General features: G+C 43.8%; 1 protein-coding gene across 3 annotated transcripts in view; it reads right to left on the reverse strand.

Annotated features, from left to right (window-relative positions):
• Nucleotides 1–692: 692 nt before the first annotated feature.
• DCUN1D3 (defective in cullin neddylation 1 domain containing 3) overlaps nucleotides 693–22,021 on the reverse strand; it is a 48,696-nt gene continuing 27,367 nt past the window's right edge. For all 3 annotated transcript variants that reach the window (XM_023225001.3, XM_023225000.3, XM_023225002.3), the window contains 2 exons: nucleotides 7,665–8,200; nucleotides 693–6,180 (listed from right to left, as the gene is read on the reverse strand). In XM_023225001.3, the coding sequence (XP_023080769.1) occupies nucleotides 5,697–6,180; nucleotides 7,665–8,095 (915 nt within the window). In that variant the 5' untranslated portion in view covers nucleotides 8,096–8,200 and the 3' untranslated portion in view covers nucleotides 693–5,696. The remainder of the gene's footprint in view (nucleotides 6,181–7,664; nucleotides 8,201–22,021) is intronic.

Here is a 22,021-nt window from a genome sequence, read left to right on the forward strand (position 1 = left end):
CAGAGGGAAATTAAGCTCCTAAGAGGGGCTGTGACTTGTGAAAGGTCATGTATGACCATGCCAACCCCCCTTATTCTCTGGTTTCGCTGCATTACTCACCTAACATTCCTTTGGACAACCTTAAAAGAGCTTGTAATGTTTGAGCACTTATGTGTCATTGGGACTTTATCAAGACTTTTAAATCCTAGCACTCTGATGGAAGCAAGAGCCTTTTAATTTTGCAGATGAGTAAAAGGAAACTTAGAGGTTCACTAACTTGCCAAAGGTCACACAGCAGTGGCACTTGAGTTTAAGCCAGATACAGCTCGTTTCCTTTGCCTTAATCACTGCCATACTGTTAAATCTAGGGGTCGTGCATTTAACACAGTGCTCAACTTCGCTTTTTATTCCTCGTGAGAATTCACATCAGTTGCTAAGGTAAGACTATTTAGGCAGTGGCCCTGTGAAGACTTATTTGCTCTTTGCCTCTCAGCACTAAGACCCCCAAAAGCCACCCTATTAAGCTTGGTATGTGGGAGGTTAACACCCATGTTTGGAGTCTGAGGATCCTGTACTTATTCTGGATTGTTTTTCAAAGAATAAAAATTGTCACTCAATATTATGTTGGTAGAAGCTCCCAGTGGGTAAATTTTGCCCCAAAATAAAGTCACTGTTTGTTTTGTTGTTTTTTTTTTTTGTAGAAATATCAATAATCAAGTAAACAAATTTATTAAATCCAACAGCAGGTAACCGTCCAAATAAAAAACATTAAAGGAAAAAATGTAGACATCAAAGACAAAAATGTGTGTAACAAGTCAATAAAAATACTCAAGGGGCCATTTGGAGAGTGCAACAGTGCAGAGAATACAAACAAAAGTATTAACTTTTGTCAAGTTTGTACAACCTCAACAAACAGACACACTGGTCACAAACCAAGAGGGATCCACAAAGGTGGAGGGTCACATGAGCAGTGGACTCATCACCTCAGCGGCTTAAGGCAGGGTATATCTGTGGGACCAATTCATCGCAAGCCCCATTTGCCTATTGCTTCACATTCCCCCTTTAAAACCTAGAGTCATATTCATTAGTGCAACAGGTAAGAGCAATTAATCACAGACGGAGCTGGGGACCAGGGTCAGAGGGAAGACACTTCTCCCAGAGCAAATGTATGCGTGTCGGGGGAATGAAAAACCCCAGCAGCTGCTGAATGGCTTCCTTTGGCAATATCCAAGATTTGTGTTGAAAGGAGCAGGGAAGTTAGTTGGATGGGTGGCAGAAGTAGGTATCTATGAGATACGCTGGGTTTCCAAGAAGAGAAGAATAGGGAGGACATGATGCCCAGCACCTGAATCAGAAGCAGAACCCAATGGTTATGCAAAGCTATTTGAACTATTTTGGCTTCTGCAACCAGTGCTCAAGAATCTATTTTGTCTTTCGAAAAGGGAGAAAACCCCTGCTGATCTTCACCAACATGCAGTCCCAGTCCAGTTTAAACTGGATATGCAATTACAGCTTATCATAGGAATGAACTCTGAAGGGGGGTGGATGGGAACCTTTATATGATCTGAAAACACACTGTGGAGTAAGAGGAGGATCAATGTTGCATTTCGTCAATGAGTCCCAATTAACACAATTCAACAACCTTCATAGTTCTTTTAGTCATTTAAACAAGATACTGCTGGAGTCCTCCTCCAAGGAAGACCCATCATTTACCAAGATGTTCAAGTCCCCCAAGGAAGACCTTTGTCAGTTACCAAGATGCTCAAGTCATAGCTAACCAAACATGAGAGACAAGAAAAATAGCAAAGCAGTCAAGTAAAAGGCAACAAAAACCTAGCAGCAGCTTTCTTCCATGCTTTAACCTTATAATTGCATAACTGAGTCTACCTTTTGGGCTTCACTGCACTGAAGACCTCATTTGGAATCTGGCAAACCAAACACTCCTAAATATATAGGTTGGTGTAAAAGTAATCGTGGTTTTTGCCCTACTTAATGGCAAAAACATACATAAAGTATGGCAAAAATTTACTTTTGCACCGATCTAACAGATCTGTTTTGGTTTGTAAACTTTTAGACAAGTTCTTATCCCAGTAACTTCCCACCACTGTTCAATACAATTTGGCATAGTATGTAGTACATGAGGCCATCAAGTGTACTATGGGGTCCCACGCCCTGCAGCCTCCAGCATTCGGCACCAGCCCCTGGAGACCAGTACTGCTTCAAAGACTAATACTGTGTGGCTTAATCCTTTTTCCCTTTCCAAAAAGACTAGTTTGTGCCTTCCTTGGGGAAGTTTAATACTGAAAACACTGCCTTGTGTGTTTTCAATTGTTATTTTCCTGGGCCCAGGAGTTTGGTTAAAATTTAGATCTTCACCCAGCCTAGATTCATCTTCCCTTATCAGAGGGGCAGACATGGGTTCCTAGACCCAACTCACACAGGTAGGCAGCACTTCAGCTGCTGAGACGACGAGCTGAAGCATAGCAAAGCCCCTTACACGAGGTAGGGTTAAGAATGATACATTGAGATTTGGCAAAGATGGGGAAAAGAGCAATTCCACGAAGCAGCACGTCATCTCACACCATCTTTCTAATAAATTGCTAAAGGAACATCACAAAAGCTTACAAAGCCATTTGTCAAAACTGAGTTGTTTCTTATTTCCCAACACACAGTTTGTTGTCGTCCTCAAATATTGCCAATTTCCAAAGTGGCATCCACATCCTGCCCCTCTCCACATCACCCTGTTGTATTGCTAAGCAAGGAGTGTACTGGCTTACCTGAGGGGCACACATTCAGCCTCTTACACAGACTTACCACTCATTAAGTGGCAAACCTATTTCTAGGTTGAAAGGAACAAGGCTTTTTCATTTCCCAGAAGTATAACTTCAAACCTTACACACACCTCACCTTGGATCCCTTTGCAGAAAAACTGCATTTCTTGTGGTCATGAAAGAGTCAAGCATTGGCCCAGAGCGACTGCAGAAGCTTGAAATCTTTGCTGGGCATCAAATACTCAAACTTGGAAGGAACTTGTAATTCCCTCCTGACTGCTCCCTTTTCTGGCTTCTCATTTGCAAATGGATCAATATAACCAAAAAATAACTAAATGGCTTTTTTGGTGGGGGATGAGGAGGCTAAATAGGTAATTTAAAAAACAACAAAATCCACCCACTCTAGTACACCTAATGCACGGAATGTCTTCTTAAAGGGTGGGGAAGGAACCTAGTTTCTCTACTCAGGGTCCTGGGCTGCCTCCCTCTTTTGCGCATCTCTCTCTCATACACCCTGATCTGGGATGGAAAGGGCCTTAACTGGCCAAGTGCAGCCTGCCTTTTTCCTCAGTCAACCACTACCCAATCCAGAACCGAGGAAAATGAGTTGCAAACGGCTTAATGAAACAGCAGTCTTTTTAAAACCTCAGTCTGGGTACCCAGCTACAGCTGATCCCACAGAACCTGCTGGGACCCCTGGAGACTTAACTCCAGAGCTTTATTTAGCTAGAACAGAAGCCAGGCATCTGGCCCAAGACCCCCTCCATCTTTCTAGCAGTACTATATCGTGAATGATCTTGAGACCCCCTCCATCTTTCTAGCAGTACTATATCGTGAATGATCTTAAAGTTTCCCATTTGCCCCTCTGAAGGAGGAACTGTCAGCTTTAGGATTAAAAAAAAAAAAAAAAATTCCAAGTATGTTCCTTATGGTCAATATCAATTTTAGAAAAATACTGACTGCCAAAACTATTTAATAACCCTTAAGGTGGGAGCCCAGAGCTATAAGGCTACTCACAATGGAACTCAAAACATGCAATTCCTGCCCAGGCTGAGAAACATACCTGGGACACAGCAGGGTATTAGGTTAGGGGAAAAACCTCCAAATGTTTAATAGACAAAGTCTCATTATCTCAAGAGTATAAATATTTTTATAAGTTTTTATTTAAAAGATTCCCTTTTTAATCTGTTCCAAAGTGTTGGCAGCTGAACTATACAAGTTCCTGCCACTCATCCTTCCAGTACAGTTTTCTGAGGACATACTTTTTAAATGGGAAAATAACAGGAGGACCCTCTAACTGAAACCAGGTAGGACCAGAGTCAGTTCCTCAGGCCCCTGCGGCAGTCTGGCCAAAGCTGGCCTTATGGAGCGAGCGCGTGGAGAAGTCTGGGGAACCAGGCCCTCCCTCTTGTGAGGAAAGGGCTGAGCAAAACTCATGTTCTCTTTAGTGAAAATGGTCCAAATTCAGATCCAAAAGCCTCCATTATGGCATTCCCTGGCACTCTTCTTATACTTTATACATTGAAGGCAGCTCCCTCTTTTATGGCCAGTATAAGCAGGCAAAGAAACAAAGGAATATAGATACATATATGTGTATATATATATATTTTATATAGGTAAAATATATACATATTTTATATATGTATATATACATATTTGGGGGTAGGGAAAGGAGAGGAGGGTCATGTAAACCTAAACAGTCATCACATTACCCCAAATGAGCCTGACTTTAACAAAAAGATAATAAATAACTCCTGGGGGTTAAGTGACAACATGGGTGCAGCAAGAAGGGAAAGGGCACAAATTTAACTATTAAATACACTTTGATATTTGTTTGGCAGAGTTCAGGCCAACCCCAGGCTTCTGCCCTTGCCAGACAAGTAAGCTGATGATATTCAAAGAAAAAAATAAAAATATTTAAAAAAAAAATTCAAGCAGAGCTCCATACCACAGTTTTCCTTCAAGTCAGTTGGCCGGCAGGCAGTTTCCCGACCACCAGGAACAGAAACTTTGGCTCCAAGGTAAATGAAACAAACAAACAAAAAAAAGTATTTCCACTTACAACATGAAAATACAGAAACTTCATCAAATAAAGAAAACTATCAAAGAAGTCTACTTCCAGCAAAACTGAGGTAGCACTGCTTTCTCTGCATTCAATGCTTAAGTGGTTCTCAGTACAACATGTTCTTAAAAAATGCTCACTTGACTGACAGGTGCAGCATGTTGATGGAAAAACTCAACATGAAATGCAATAGGTCAAAGAAGGAATGAGCAAGAAGTGAGGGAAATCAGGGTTCTGGATAAATTAGCTTAAAAGGGGGTTGTCACCAGACTACACATGCTCTTGGCTGGCCTTGGCTCTCCAAGAGCTCTAAATCGCCTGGGAATTAATGCAATGTGGTTAACAGTTAACACTGCTATTCAAATCTGTGTAAATCTTTAAAAATAATTATTACAACCTAAATTCAACCATGTAAACAGCACTACACACAGTACAGACCTGCCCTGAAAAACAATATGCAAAACTGAGATCTGGCACTGCATCATTTTGTAATGTTAATTCAACCTAACAGTCCCATCCCCCTCCCTGCTCTATGCCCTCCCCAGTGGGAAAAAAAAAACAAAAAACAAACAAAAAAAAACCTAATTTGTGCAAGAAATGGCAGGCTTATTCTATCTGAAGGCTTCAAAAAAAGATATACAACATGTAACCAGGTTCAAATATTCTGGGAGATCCCCCCAAAAAGGAAATAACCAAAATAACCAAAAAAATGAAGAAAGTGCCTAAAACATGATACAGCATTTTAGAGCCCTTTCAGATACAAGGCAGAGAAAGGTGTAAAGTAGAAAATATCCGGATCTTCAGTAATTTCCAAAATGGTCCAATTCCTCTGTTGGCTGCAGGGCAGCTGGCAGATCCTTGCTGCTGCTCCTGGGACAGAGCCATTAAGTCTGCTCCTCGGGACACAAGCCCTCGGGCCCTGAGCTGAGTGCACCTCTCCCTTCCCCTTCTCTTTTCCTTCGCTCCATTTCCCACTCCACAAAGGTATCAAAGAGACTTGGCCAGGCCTCATCTTCACTGTAGTTGCTGAGGTCAGGGCCAATCACCTGAGTGAAGTTAAGGAACATGTTCCAAGTGTCCCGGGAGATGCCCTTGATCCCCGAGGGGTTCTCTGTTAGGAAGTTTAGCCATTGGTCCAATACCGGAGGATTGTTCTGGGTAAAGACTAGTTTCCACAGGGCAATGGCTATTTCCCGATGCAGTGACCGCTGCCCTTCTTCAGAGTCCAGGCCAAACTGAAATGTAAACCGGTAGAGATCCTTGAATTTATCCTCTTGTTTGGCTTCTGTTAAGAGGCTAGGGAACCGTGCACAGATTCCGTCAATGCTGTCTGCACTTATTGCTTTGCAGCCATCAAAAAACTCCTTCCTGCAATAGAAAGGAAAAGGACAGTTAATAATTATAAACTGTATTATTTACAGGCAATATACATAGTAATTAAGAGCAGGGCTTTCAGGCCAGATGGTCTGGATTTGAATTCTAACTCCTTCAACTAATTAGTCCTATTTCCTTATTTGTCAAATGGTAAAAATAACACCTTACTTCAAAGGGTTTTGGTGAGGACTAAACAAATTACTATTCTGCTTCTAACAGTGCCTGGCACACAGTTGGCAGCTGATAATGGTTCATTTATTCATTCATTCATCTTCCCAAAGCTAAACTCAAGTCTCCTACTCCCTGCCCTGTTTCCCGCTCTGCAATAGCGATTAAGCTGCGGATTCTTTCTCCTTCCAGAGGAGGCGGTTTCCTGCTTCCCTTCTGATTCTCTATGGGTTGTTTGTTTGGGGTACACTTTTAGTGATTGCAAAGGGAGACTTCTGGAGCCAAGGATTCTGAACCTGGGTAATTCTATCACCAGAGATCAAAATTCTATCATTAAAAAACAAAAATTATGTATTTTTAACATCTATACAATGCTTTCAGCTTACAGCATGGTCTCGCATTGATCATCTTCTCAGGGACAGTAGCATCTGCTGAAGAGGTGAGGCCTCTGAGGTCTGGAGGGTAACCTTCCTGGGGTGGGGGCATGCAAACTACAAATTGTATGGCTGGGTCTCAAAGTCAGTTCTTATTCATAACCCTGTGCTCTATAAACCACATTCTATAGGGACACATGACCAGAACAATATGCACAGCTACTGCTTAGTAACTGAGGCCAACTGACTTTGTTACACACGGGCCTGGCCGCGGGTGGGCAATACGCTAAGTACTAGAAAGGGCAAGTGGCTTCATGGAGGGAGAGAGGCACATCCCCTCCCCAGAGGCACTTACTGTATTAGTACTCACAGCGCCTGGCACATGCTGGGCATACAATAAATATCAAGTGAGTGAACTGACACGTAAAGGAGTAAAAGAAAAGAAAGGTCCAAGACAGCAGTGGGGCTGAGAAGCAACTTGGCGACCTGGTTCACCCTGGCTTATTCCTCATTTAAGGCAAAGATGAGCAGTGACCAGTTACTGAGAAGCTGCCAAATAATGCTAGGATAGGCCTGAAATTTGACCTATGAATTAGGCAAAGGCATTATTCTGCACACACACACAAAAAAACGGGTACCTATTGGAACCAGACATGAATCTTTATCAAAATCAAAATCCAAATGCCCGGGCCTTCCCCCCTGAGATTCCTATAGTAGGTCTGCTGCAGAGCCAGGGAGATACATTTTAAACCTTTAGAGTTCAGAGGGGCTTCTCAGCATCATAACCACAACTTGGCTCAAAACATTTAAGCTTTAGAGAACCTGATCAGAAAAATAAAAACGTAAAAACTTACCCAAAACCCTATGAAGCCAACCCAGTCCTATCCTAGCTGGGCACCACTGCTCATCTGGTGACACAAAGTGTTTGTGACTGACCTGGTGAATTTGCACATGGTTGCAGCCTGGAACTTCCAAGCCAAGAGCAGCACTCGAAATTCTGTGGGGTCGACACATAGGTCATTGCAAAAGCGCTCCATGCCTTCCTCCAAAATTGCATCTTCCCGCTCATCCTTGTAGCGCCTGAACAGTTCTTCCAACCTCTGCAAGGAAGACTCCTCGGCACTGGACTTGGACTCCCTCCCAGCATCTCCCGAGGATGTCGGCAGCTGGCAGGCCTCAGTGGCAGCCTCGGCCTTCTTGGTCCCGTTGACAAGGATATCTCCACCTGGCTTGCCACAGGGTGGTACCTGCTCCTCACGGTGGCCTGCACCCCGCCTGCTGTGTGACTTGTTGCTGGGGTCACGGTCTCCATTCTTGCTGCCCAAGGTCGATGAGGGATTCTTACACTTGGTGACACACTGGCCCATGGTGCTGGTGGCCCGGCCTCTAGAGTGGCCCCCTCTGGATCGGATGCCCTCGCTGCCACTGGCCCATGTACCTCAACATGCCATCAGCCAGAGGAGCCAGCCAACCTGGAAGGAAGTTAGAAAGCCATCACCTCTGGGCAGGGGAAATGGGGTATGGACCCTACCTTCTAGGGTGCGCAATGGTTCAGCACTCTATTTCCATAAGCCAACAACGAACCATGGGAGAGACCCTGAGTTCATCAGCTCCTTCATAGGCCAGTTTTGTAACTTCACCTTGGCAACACAGTGGTTGGGGCACATATAGAGAACCAATGAGGAAAATTCCTAAAATTCTTAAGGTAACATAGATTTCAAAGAGGCTGATTCATATGTAGACTACAGTTTGACAGAAATATTCCAGAGGAAATCTGTCTTGCCAACTTGCCATCACATAAGAAAAGTTATTTGGATCTAGATTAAGCCAGAAGGCACAAAGGAAGGGTTCATCTTCTAATTCCTAATGCCAACATTCTCAGATTTTCTTTTTAAGTAGGATGAGTAGGGAGGAGGGGTGGCCATATTCAGAATAGTAGTCTCATAATGCCCTAACGATGAGGTTGTCAAGACTACAAGCAGGGGCCTAAGCCAAGCAGCAAAATGAAATTTGCCTCTGATCTCTCCAGATGCCTTTCTGGGCCTATCCCACATAGTAGGTGAAATGCCCTTTCTCTGCCCTACTCCATCCATCTGTAGAAACCATCCACCAAGCCTGTACTCCACACCAAGTTTCCCAACCGAGGAGCTTCTTTTTCTCCCCCAGGTCCTCAGCAAGGCTGTACTTAGAAAGCAAGCCAAGTTCACAATAAATGTGATTGTCCTATAGGGCCTAAAGGCTGAGTCTTCCAAAGAAGTGTGTCTCCACTTTAAAAGAAGGACTGGGACCGGTTGCAGTGGTTCACATCTGTAATCTCAACATTTTGGGAGGCCAAGGTGGGTAGACAGATAGCTTGAGTCCAGGAGTTTGTGACCAGCCTGGGAGACATGGCAAGACCCTGTCTCTACAAAAAATAGAAAAAATGAGTTGAGTGTGGTGATGCACACCTGTACTCCCAGCTACAAGGGAGGCTCAGGTGGGAGGATCAACTGAGCCCAGGTCAAGGCTGCAGTGAGCTGGGATAGCACCACCCCACTGCAGCCTGGGTGACACAAAGTAAGACCCTGTGTAAAAAAATTGAAAAAATTACTGGTATAAAAACAGGCACACAGACCAATGGAACCAAATGGACAGTCCAAACATAAGGCCACACATATACAACTATGTGATCTTCAACAAAGCTGACAAAAATGAGCAATGGGGAAAAGACTCCCTATTCAATAAATGGTACTGCGATAACCGGCTAGCCATATGCAGAAGACTAAGGCTGGACCCCTTTACACCATATACAAAATTCAACTCAAGATGGATTAAAGACTTAAATGTCAAACCCCAAACTATAAAAACCTTAGAAGACAACCTAGGCAATACCATCCTGGACATAAAACCAGGCAAAGATTTCATAACAAAGACACCAAAAGCAATCAAAACAAAAGCAAAAATTGACAAGTGGGATCTATAATAATTAAACTTCAGAGCTTCTGCACAGCAAAAGAAACCATCAAGAGATAGCAAAAGACACTATCAAGAGATTCCTACAGAATTGAAGAAGAAATTTGCAAACTATGCATCTGACAAAGGTCTAATATCCAGCATCTATAAGGAACTTAAATTTACAAGAGAAAAACAACCCCATTAAAAAGTGGCCAAAGTACATGAATAGACACTTCTCAAAAGAAGACATACATGTGGCCAACAAGCATATGAAAAAAAGTTAAATATCACTGATCATTAGAGAAATACAAATCGAAACCACAATGAGATACCATCTCACACCAGTCAAAATGGCTATTATTAAAAAGTCAAAAAAATAACAGGTGCTGGTAAGGTTGTAGAGAAAAGGGAACACTTATACACTGTTGGTGGGAGTGTAAATTACTTCAACCACTGTGGAAAGCAGTATGATGATTCCTCAAAGAGCTAGAAGCAGAACTACATTCGAACTAGCAACCCCATTACTGGGTATATACCCAGACGAATAAAAACCATTCTGCCACAAAGACACACGAATGCGAATGTTCACTGCAGCATTTATTCATAATAGCAAAGATGTGGAATCAACCTAAATGCCCATCAGTGATAGACTGGATAAAGAAAATGCGGTCCACATACACCATGGAATGCTATGCAGCCATAAAAAAGAACGAGATCATGTCTTTTGTGGGAACACAGGTGGAGCTGGAGGCTATGATCCTCAGCAAACTAATGCAGGGACAGAAAACCAAATACCACATGTTCTCACTTATAAAGTGGGAGCTAAATGATGAGAACTTATGAACACAAAGAAGGAAACAACAGACACTGGAGTCTACTTGAGGGTGGAGGGTGGAGGGTGGGAGGACGGAGAGGAGCAGAAAAGATAATTACTGGGCTCTGGACTTAATATCTGGGTGATGAAATAATATGTACAACGAACCCCCATGACACATGTTTACCTGTGTAACAAACCTTGACATTACCCCCAAATCTAAAATAAAAACTCAAAAAACAAGTTACAAAAAATAAATAAATAAAAATGCTCAGAATATTCAGAAAAAAAAAGAAAAAAACTGAAAAAATTGGGAAAAAATAGAGAAATAAAAGGACAGATTTACCCAAATGCAATCTCTAAATGGTAGGATAATTGCTAAACGAAAAAGAAAAGTTTGTACTGATACATTACAAACTCATCATGGTGGTTTATTATTTATGTAATTTAAAAGTTTTTTTTTAAACAAATTGCTAGACATTTCTAAGCCAGAAGCTAGGTGATTTCTCTAAGATGACTCTGGCTACTCAGGACTCTTATTCCTATCTTCAACCAGTTTGTTGGAAAACCCATGTACAATTTAGTATTTATAAAGCTTTGCCAACCGCTATAATGGCAGTCACTGAAATTACGTCGTTAATGAAATGTGGACCAGGAGCCAGAAGTGTAGCAGGAAACAGGCGCTAAAAAGAAGTCAGTGTCAGTCACCCGGGCCTCCCCAGGTCTAGGGAGCTTTCGTGGACGTCTATGATCCAAACTGAGAGATCTTAGAGAATGTACAGTGGGACAGAAGGGTGTTTTTCATGAAAGGCTGGAGCTTTAAACTTTGCCTAAAATACTTGGCTTCCTCTAAATAGTGCCTGGATAAATTGGGGGTCGTCTTCAAGAGGAATTCTCTGAGGATACGCTCTGAGTATACAGTAAGTTTAAAATGAAGAGCACAATCATTCCTGTAGTTATTAGTCATATCAAGGCCTGTCCCCTTCTCCACCCGCAAAGAGAACAATGACAAAAATACATGTCCAAACATGTCCTCAACGACTTGTAGTTTTACTTGGGCTTCAGAAATACACTGAAGCTCTTATAAGGGCTTTTGGTATGGAAAATAACCATCCTAAGTTTTTTAAAAGACTTTTTATGCTTTAAGACTATAGCTAGTAAGCCATAAGTACAACTCATTACAATTTCAATGGCAAGGGGTTAATTCTTGGAAGACCATGGTACAAGGGAAGCAATTGTGTGAGGTGAATTATTTCAAAACAAGGACTGTACCATGTGGAGGGCCTGGTTTCCAGATTTGTGTTTCTAAAGACTAGAATGCTGAAAGAAACAAAAGGCCCAAACTTACACAAACCCCACATGCTCACAGACTGGCAACTCTAATTCCCAGGCACGCTGACTCACCAGGGTTTGCTGCTCAGCTCCTGCTGCTGAGGGAGGCATGGGCACCCAGCGAGATAAGAGGATTTCCTGGCCTCCATCTGACCCACCTACCCCAGGCCACTCACCCCGCCCCCACTGGACAGATGCTTCATCCTAGCAGCTTCCTCCAAATCCTGGCGCCAAGGCCTTCAGGTAGGGACAGAACAGATGGGACTCCCAAAGAGGCCCTAATCCCATTTAGCCAACCAGCCCTCCATGTAAGAGCATCTTTTGATTACCTGACACAGCAGAACCAGCTGAAACCTGAAAGCTTTTAACATGCCCAACAGATGAAAAAAGAGAGAAGAATATCAGTTTCAACAGATGATCAATCAGCAAATGCCTGAAGGTTGGATCCTTCTTCCATTCTGGTCCCTTTCTTTGAAATGCCCCCATTCCATTGAGTGTTGAGACGAGTGGTGGTCTAAAGCCAGAAGAAAATATCTCCAGATCTGGTGCGTATGGTCCCCTGATTACTCCGATTACTGCCCAACAGTACCTTCTTCTGTGTCTGCCCCCTTCTCTGGGAAAATACTTTTGCTCTCCCAGAGCTTTCCCCAGGCTCAATCACAGTGCCCAGCCCCATGGCCCAGGCTGGCAGCACTTCAAGTGTTTTAAAGTTGAAGGTCTCCCCTAGACTCACTAGCTGATGGCTAACAGCTAATAATAGCAGTCATCAATTATTGGGCACTTGATGCGGTGCCAGGCGCTATGCTAAGCACTTCTAGGGACATGAACTCACACATACTCATCACAGCCCCCTTTAAAAACAAGGAAACTGAGGCTGAGGAAACTAAATTACCCAAGATCACACATCTGGATCAAGATACCATGACATTTACCCCTAGGCTAGATGGCAGAGCCCACCCACAAAAGCAGAGCACCTAGAGAGAAACGCACGAGGGACTGGCCCCAAGTTCAGGAGTGACACCACAGCAACCCCAGAGCAGCAAATCTCACCATCAGTCACTGGAGAGAGAACACATCGTCTGCGCTCGGCGCTCAACAAGGATCTCCTACTCACTGCCCTCTCCCCAGGCCAGCCCTGCTGTGATGAACCAGGCAGACACCATGCACCCAGGCTCAGCCCCACCAGACGTGGAAACTAGAATTAGTCCAGATGCCCTAAACCTGTGACGTTTTTGTCCACCAGCAGAGTTAAAAGCTCCAGCTCTGAAAAGGATGCCCAACTGTGCCACTGGCTAATTGTCTGACCCTAATGGAAGCCTGAATTTCCTCAGTCTGCAAAATGGTATCTGCCTGACAGAGCTCTTGAAAGGATTCAGTGAGGAAATACAGATAAAAGGTACATGGCTTCAGAGAAAACACTTGATACGACAGCTGTTACTGTATTAGTAGTAGTAGTAGCTCAGTAGTATCTGGTTAGCCTGTTGGAAGTCCCAACTTACTCCATCTGAACAATGGGCTCCCAGCCTCAGATTCCACAGGCCCAGCTGGCCAGCACTTCCTACCCCTGCACTGAGTCACTGGCCCAGGGCTTGTTCCAAAACCAATTATCTTGCCACAGCACTGATCCTACTCAAATACACCGCTACTCAGTAATGCTTGGAGGATCAGACTCTCCACAACACAGGATTTCCTTGTGATGGATCCTGAATAAAATCAAGCTGAGTATCTGCTGTCCCCAATGGACACTGAATTGCTATGCCCAGTCCCTAACCTGGAGCAGGCTTTCAGCCAGTTCCAAACTCCTTCCCCTCTCCACTTAGTCCCGACTCTGCAGATCTGCAAAAGAAAGGATGTCTAGGTTTCCACTCAGTTACTAATTTAATGGAACTGCCTTCCCAGTTGGTCCTCCTCTCCATCACTGCCACCTCTGAAGTGGACAGCCTAAGCACAATCTGGACATCCCGGCACCAAATTTTCAACAACAACAGAACATTATTAGTCATGAATATAATTTTGTATTTGTTAGTACATTATGAAAGCTATATATAAACGTAGCTCTGTGAAGCAATTACCCTATTTTACAGGAAACTAAACGGAGACGCACCGAGGTCAAGGAGCCTATCTAGGAATGGAGGAAACAGAAGCACAGTGATGAAGAGGATGAGCTCAGACAAACCAAGACAAACCATTGCCATTGCCATGGCAATCTCACCAAATAACTGGAACTGTCCATTTGGAACTTTAAAATGGGGCAGCTGTACCTCAAAGCACTATTGGGTAGAATAAGTGAGATAACGCATGTAAATGCTCTGCTCAATACCTGACTCACAGAAAGCATTTGGTTGGTAAGTGTTAGCCTCTATAATAGTTATAATTATTGTCACAAAATTGGTGACAGAATCGTTGCCCTTCTCCTAGAACAGTGCTCTTTTTAGGAGCCAGCCTGGATCTCCCGTGGCGATTCAGGTCTGCTCACAATAAGTGACCATTCTTCTGCATCAGCAAGGGGCACAAATGGGTTGAATGGAGCCAGAGACAAGGAGGGATGCGGAGAAAGAAAAGGCAGGAGAAAGAAGGAAAAAAAGAAAACCCCACGAACTGGGGAAAGCTACTTCTAGGCTTTTTTTTTTTTTCTTTTCTACTTATAGCTTTGAATGTTTACCTGCAAGATCAAAGACAGCAGCTCTGCTCAGCTTCTGCTGGACCAAGATCAGCCTCCAGCTTCTCTCCCTCAGTCTCAGCCCAGCTGCTCTGCCTCTCCCTCCCTCCTCTGCACATCAGTCTCCAGACTCTTTCCTCCCCTGTGCCAGCGCTGGCCGCTGTTCCCGGGGATGGGCTTGGCTGGCTGCCTGGGCCCAAAGGGCAATCCCAGAGGCCGCAGTCCCTGGGTTGCTCTAGCTCCAAAGAGGGATTAGAAAGTTGCTCCTATCTCCTAGGCAGACCCTGAAATGACAAGCAGGCCAAGTCCCTATCTTCTAGGAGCTTACTCTCAACTGCGTCTTACAGAACAGAACCACCCCAGAGGACAAACCCACAATGAGACTCCGTACAAATGCAGACAGGAGAAGGAGAGAGAGGTGTGAACCACGATTACAGAAAGAAAGGTAGAGAGGGACTGGGGACGTGAAATCAGTATCTGTGGAGCCTGGGGCTACATGCTTCATATTCATCATCACCTTCAGGCCTCCCAACAACCTCAAGAAATGAGTTGTTGCAGCTTTCATAGATTAGGAAACAGGTCTCTTAACTACTAAGCAGTAAGACTGGAAAATAAAACCAGTCTGCCAGACTTTCTATGGGGAAGTTTCAGAGAGAAAGCAGGTCTTATTCTGGTCCTTAAATGTCTATAAGCATGAAATGGAAGGGAGGAGGGAGAGGGTTGATATGGTTGGCTGTTATTAAAGTATATTAATAACAATATTGTAAAAATAATTACATACATTTATTGACATGAATTATCACATTTTATCCATGACTCTATAAGGAAGACAATATAATCTTCATTTTACAGAGGGAGGAAGTGAATAGAGCTTGAGAGAGGTGGCCTGAGGTCACACAGCCAATGTATGGAGGAGAAGGATTCAAATTCAGGCAGTCTGACTCTAAACTCGCCACTTTGCATCACTGGTCTCATTACTGTTCTCTGCTACGATGTGTGCATGCCAGGATATTCCCCTACCCCTAAGGAGGTACTGATGCCCCACGAAGAAACTGTCCAACATCCTATCAATGCCTATGTATATTCCTGAAGAACCAAGTCAATATGAACAGAGTACACCCCCTTTGGTTCTGCTGTGAAATCCTCCTGAGCAATGTGTACTCTCGAGCAAGCCACTTAACCTCTCTGAGTTTCTGTGACCCCGACATTAAAGTTAGGGGTCTGGGTTAGTCTTTCCAAGGTCCAATATTCTGGGACTACCTTCACCTTTTTTGGCATTCAATGAGGCCAAAGTTCTAAATGTGCAACCCTCCTGAGGACGGGCACTTTGCCTCCTTGATGAACAGATCTCACAATTCTCCTTGCCCAAGACTATCAGAGTCAAAGAAAAGCGTAAGTCCAAAAGCAGAGGGAAAGCAGGGCTACTCCAATCTGAACAAGGCGGGGGGTAGGAAACACTGGTTTTGCAGGCTTCCCGCTCCTTAATCATCTTAGTTTGATCTCTGGAGGGTCAGTAATAGGCCCAGACGTGGAAAACAGACCCAAGCAAACTGACTGCTGAGGCTCGCTGGGTCAGGAAGCCCACTCAGAGGAATGTGTGTTGGCTACTGATGGACAGCCTGTCACCCAAGGAACAGACCTGTGAAATGAGGAGCTACATAACAGGAGGCAAATGCTGGCACCAAAAGTCAGTGTCAGCAAGGCACTTGAGATCTGCTCTGAGGCTTCCTTGACAGAAGGGACCGATCCATTCCACTCCTCCATTCTGTTCCCATCTAGAATCTATTCAGCAACAAGAAACCACTGCCAGATGCTGGTGCTCCTACATATTAGCAATATAAAAAGCTCATCTTTTCAACTTTCATCTAAATAGTTTGTAGAGCTAGCTGGGTGCAGGTTTTTATTTCTTTCTACATATGCCAGATACCCAAAGGCCAGAGAACATGAGTACATGAATTCCTCAGACAGCTTTTCTACAGCTGCCAGGGGCTGAGGCGGCTGTACTGGCACAGCCATCCTCCGGAGAGTCTCACAGCAAGACCACAGGAGCCCCTTGATCCCACCTGGCAGCCACAGACTCTGAATGACCTGAGAAAAGGATGGAATATGGATGGTGTCCATTTGTAAACTACTTCCTAGAAAGTAAATGTGCAAAAATAACAAGGAAAGATTGAGGGAACACTTTAAATGCAGAGTTGCTGCTGCCACTTCCAACTTAAGACTTCAAAGATCACCTTTGGAGATTAGGTCTTACCCAGAGCTACCTGGGAGGGAAAGCCGATCCCTCTGCCAAAGCAAACCGAGACCCGTCTGCTTCTATTTTCCAGCTTTTAAAAGGCTTTTTGTCCTAAAATGTACTGCAGCAACAAGCTAAGACAGCAGTTCCAGTTAGGGTTGGGGAGGAACCCATGACTTTTTACATCAACCAGTCTCAAAAGTGTAAAAGAAAAGAGGGAGGAAGTAAGGGAGAAAGGGGGTAGGGAGGACAGAGAAAACTTTTAAAAAAGAAAACTGGCTATATTTCTATAAAATCATCTTAGGTCACATGACTAAGACCAGCCAGTTTAGCATAGCCATTTCTTTTTGAAATTGTTCTCACTGTTCCTCACATTGCACCCTTTGAATACACTACTAAGAATATATATACGTCCAGCTGAGGCCTCAGGACTGAAGCCAGTGGAGGCTGGCTAGAACAAATGCCTACTTGCCAAGTACAGCCAAGCCAACACACACACACATACTATAAAGTTTCCAAATACCAAATAATGAACCATTTTTTTGGTCTCTGGGCTTCCAAACTGAGCTACATGTTTAATCCCACATAACTCAAAATAACCAAAAAAGGGCCATATCATTTCACTGACCCACACCTGAAATATTTTTTGCTGTCACTATTGAAATGGGCATTTCTAACTACCCACTTATGTGCAAGGGGCACCAAATTTCTAGGTCACTCTTTGTTTTCACACCAGCTTTTCCAGTGACTTTCCCTGTTTAAAACAAGAAGGACGGCCGGGCGCGGTGGCTCAAGCCTGTAATCCCAGCACTTTGGGAGGCCGAGACGGGCGGATCACGAGGTCAGGAGATCGAGACCATCCTGGCTAACACGGTGAAACCCCATCTCTACTAAAAAATACAAAAAAACTAGCCGGGCGAGGTGGCGGGCGCCTGTAGTCCCAGCTACTCCAGAGGCTGAGGCAGGAGAATGGCGTGGACCCGGGAGGCAGAGCTTGCAGTGAGCTGAGATCCGGCCACTGCAATCCAGCCTGGGCCACAGAGCGAGACTCCGTCTCAAAAAAAAAAAAAATAAATAAAAATAAAACAAGAAGGCCATCTTGGATTTGTGCTGCACCTCACTCTAATAAAAATGGCATGCCTGCTGCACTCTTCATCTCCAGTTATAAGCTTGCAGCTTGTTTTATTCCTTAGGATAGAGCCCACTGAAAGTAAACCACTGATTAGCACTAATACCCTCCTTCCAGTCAGCATATGGATATCAGCCACCCTGGAGGTTTACCTAATTGTAGCTGATTAGTCCTCAAAACACCCAATTACCACATCAACTGCTCATTTTTCAATCACCTTCTCAGGAACTTGGGAGTCAGCAACTGACTGAAAATTAGTGAACTGGAGATAAGGTTAGATTTTTGCGCCGGGCGCGGTGGCTCAAGCCTGTAATCCCAGCACTTTGGGAGGCCGAGACGGGCGGATCACGAGGTCAGGAGATCGAGACCATCCTGGCTAACACGGTGAAACCCCATCTCTACTAAAAATACAAAAAAAAACTAGCCGGGCGAGGTGGCGGGCGCCTGTAGTCCCAGCTACACCGGAGGCTGAGGCAGGAGAATGGCGTGGACCCGGGAGGCGGAGCTTGCAGTGAGCTGAGATCTGGCCACTGCACTCCAGCCCGGGCAACAGAGCAAGACTCCGTCTTAAAAAAAAAAAAAGATTTTTGCATCTAAGTAAAAGGCAAGAAAGAAAATTGTGAAATGAGTCCAAAGACAACGAAGGAACACAATATACAGATGATAAATGACTGCATCCAAATGTCTTAAAGGGCACCTGGATGGCCACAAATGTAGAGATGTGGTTTCAGAAGCCAATGGCCTCTAAGCATGCCTCAGGTTCACCACGTGGTAACCAATCAATCTCTTAATGCTTGCTAATTCTTAAAAAAAAAAAACCTAAATCCATGAAGACCACATTTATCAGCTTTTTCCCCACGATGGAGGCTGACTGCTAATGCATAGCAGACAGGAAGAGGAAGAGAGACAGAAAAGACCCATACAATAAAAGAATTCCTGCTTTCAACCACATCAGTAACCTGGTCAGAAAAGTGAGGTCACTAGGATCTCTTTCCTGCTGGCAAATCCAAAAGTATTACATAATTATCTTGTGAAGTTTAGAAAGCACAGAGAGGCATAAAGGAAAAAAAAAGCCAGTCACTAATTTCACCACCTACGGTTAATATTTTGGAGTATATCCTTTCAGTCTTGCTTCACTGCGAATCACAATAAAAAAGGCTAACCAGGCCAGGTGCGGTGGCTCACGCCTGCAATCCCAGCACTTTGGGAGGCCAAGGCAGGTGGATCACGAGGTCAGGAGTTCAAGACTAGCCTGGCCAACATGGTGAAACCCCGTCTCTACTAAAAATACAAAAATTAGCTGGGCATGGTGGCACATGCCTGTAATCCCAGCTACTCGGGAGCCTGAGGCAGGAGAACTGCTTGAACCAGGACCCGGGAGGCAGAGGTAGCAGTGAGGGAGATTGCGCCACTATACTCCAGCCTGGGCTATGGAGCAAGACTCTGACTCAAAAAAAAAAAAAAAAAAAAAAACCTAGTCAATCCACTGATTCTGGCTCCAGGGATTTTAAGAAAGTGTTTTTAAATGACGGGGGAATGGGGAGAAAACCAGCATAATCCTAAGGACATCTTTCACTTATATCTAAATTTCCTCAATTTATTCTTTCAAAAGAAGATCAACTTCCCCCTCACACTCCCTCCAAGGAAAAGAAGAGGACAAAGATGATGACCATCTTAAGGTCTAATGAGTAACAGTCCCCTTATCAACGGTTTAACATCCGGGTAAAAGGGTCTGGCCCATGGATTGAGTGATTCACATTCCCAGGGAGCAAGAGGCTCATTCAAAAGAGAAATGTGGAATGCCTGGAAATGGTCAATGGGCTGGATTTAGTGTGAAGACTAACACGGGCTTTCAAGCCGCAGACTGGGTCAAAGAACAGATTTGTAGCAGACGTGTCTGCCTTCCCAGCATCCAGGCTCTTCATCAGGTGATTACCCAATTTTCACCAGCAGATCCTTTTCCCTCACTCATCCATATGGCTGAGTGGGGTTCATAAAGAACTATGGGACTCAGCCCCACCAAGGCCTAATATGACCCTGGCTTTAATGACTGGATCCAGGATACGCCCATGACAAGCCAGGCAGAGAGAATCTCAACACTGAAAATACAGGAGGCTGGAGATGCTACCAGAAAGAGCCACTAGCGAAAATAAGAATGCCTATTCAAGGGTCACTGTGAGGATTAAATGGTCCCTGTTTATCACATGGGGCTCAGCTCAAATGCACATAGAACCCAAAAATGAAATCACCAAGTGGAAAGCAGCACCGAGAGACAAAGAGAAACTGAATTTTGAAGGCATTATTTACACCCTGAATCCAACTGTTCCTAGAGTCAAGATCAAAGCCTGAACTTCACAGGTATGAGCCAACAAACTCGCCTTTGCATACGTCAGATGTCAGGTTTTCTATCACAACTGAAAGAGTCCCTACCAAGACAGACCTATGTCACTCAGATCTCTTCTATTCAGAGAGCAAAAAGAGAGAAGATCTAACTAATAGCTAGATGTTCTGATTCAGAACTAACTGACTAGGCCACAATTTCTAGTCGAATATATCATAGGACCCTTAGCTGAACAACAGGACCAATGATCCCAAGTTCATGAAAGCTGTCAAATTCCATTATAACTACGTGGACCAGTAGGATGCTATTTAAAAGATGGTATGACTAACTGGCTAAAAGAATCTTTCCAATTGAAATTTTTACACCGTTAGACCTCCTTCAAGTAGATTATGCCACTGAGTACTTCAGGAGCTTTATTCTTTTGTGTACATATTTGCTGTCGTCATCTTGTTCCCAAGGAGGAACCCCATCCCTGCATTCAGACACCACGTGAAAGGCTGTAAAGCAAAAGCTCTCAGAAGTCTTTCTCTGTACAATAACATGATCAACCTTCCAGCTGAAACAGGTATTTGATCTAAACCATATCCCATGAAACTGAAAGCCCAAATCTAACCTGAACTTGGCTACCCTCTTGGTTTCAATTACTATCACTCAGACAATTTCTCTTTGATTTTACGAAGAGCCTGTTTAGAAAGTGTTTAAGTTTCGAAGACTGACAGGAAATGCTCATGTTTGCACATCTTTATTGAAATACATTCTCTGCAGGTTGAAACTTGAGGCCCCAAGGTTTAGGCTTTGATTTTTTTTTTTTTTAACAGTTACTTATTTTCACAAATGCTCATGTGGCATGAGTCCCCAGAGTACATTAACATGTGTGAAGATAAGCAGATAATTAAAAACAGAGCTCTATACCTGTTGGAAGGCATTGTGGTACTGCAAGCTTTGCAAAGTAAGACATCTGATGATTCCTGCTCAGTTCCTGCCCACTCCCCACCCACATGACCTGCCAAAATTGTGCCACCTAATGGCCATCACAATTCTGTCTATTAAAATCCTGCCCTAGCAGCTAGGCCCTATTTTAAGAAACAACATGAAAAAAGTATAAAATAAAGCAGCAGCACCATAAGTTCTTTCAGTCATCAATAAGTTTGAAAATTCAAAGACAACTAGGGCCCCACAATAAACTGCGTGTGCTCATGCACGCCCGTGCGTGCCCACACACACATACGCACACACAAATGTTGCATCCAACAATAGGGGGTCCATGAAATCACCTGCAACTTTTCTGAATTGCGTTCAGTGTCTTGACTGGTCTGCAACCAACATTCAATTCTCTCACTCAAACACCAGTTGCACAGATACTGCAGCTCCTTCAGCTGCTTCACTATAGTCATGTGCCTTCCAGGAGGGACAGTACATGCATTGGATACAAAATGACTAAGTTTGTACAGCCCAGCTCCACCAACTCTCTAGCACACACTTAACCATCTTCCATCTCAGTTTTCTCAGTTGAAAATGGGAACTAAAACAAATCACTGTGAACTAAATGACTATATGCAGAAGAATAAAACTAGATCCCCTCTCTCTCACTATATACAAAAATCAAATCAAAGTGGATTGAAGACTTAAATGTAAGATAAGAAACTATGAAACTACTAAAAGAAAACACTGGGGAAATGATCTGGGACACTGGTCTGGGCAAAGATTTTTTGTGTAAGACCTTAAAAGCACAGGCAACCAAAGCAAAAACAGACAAATGGGGTTACATCAAGCTGAAAAGCTTCTACACAGCAAAGGAAACAATCAACAATGTGAAGAGACAATCCACAGAATGGGAAAAAAAAAAAA

This window comes from Piliocolobus tephrosceles, chromosome 17 (assembly GCF_002776525.5).
Source record: "Piliocolobus tephrosceles isolate RC106 chromosome 17, ASM277652v3, whole genome shotgun sequence".
Classification (NCBI taxonomy): domain Eukaryota; kingdom Metazoa; phylum Chordata; class Mammalia; order Primates; family Cercopithecidae; genus Piliocolobus; species Piliocolobus tephrosceles.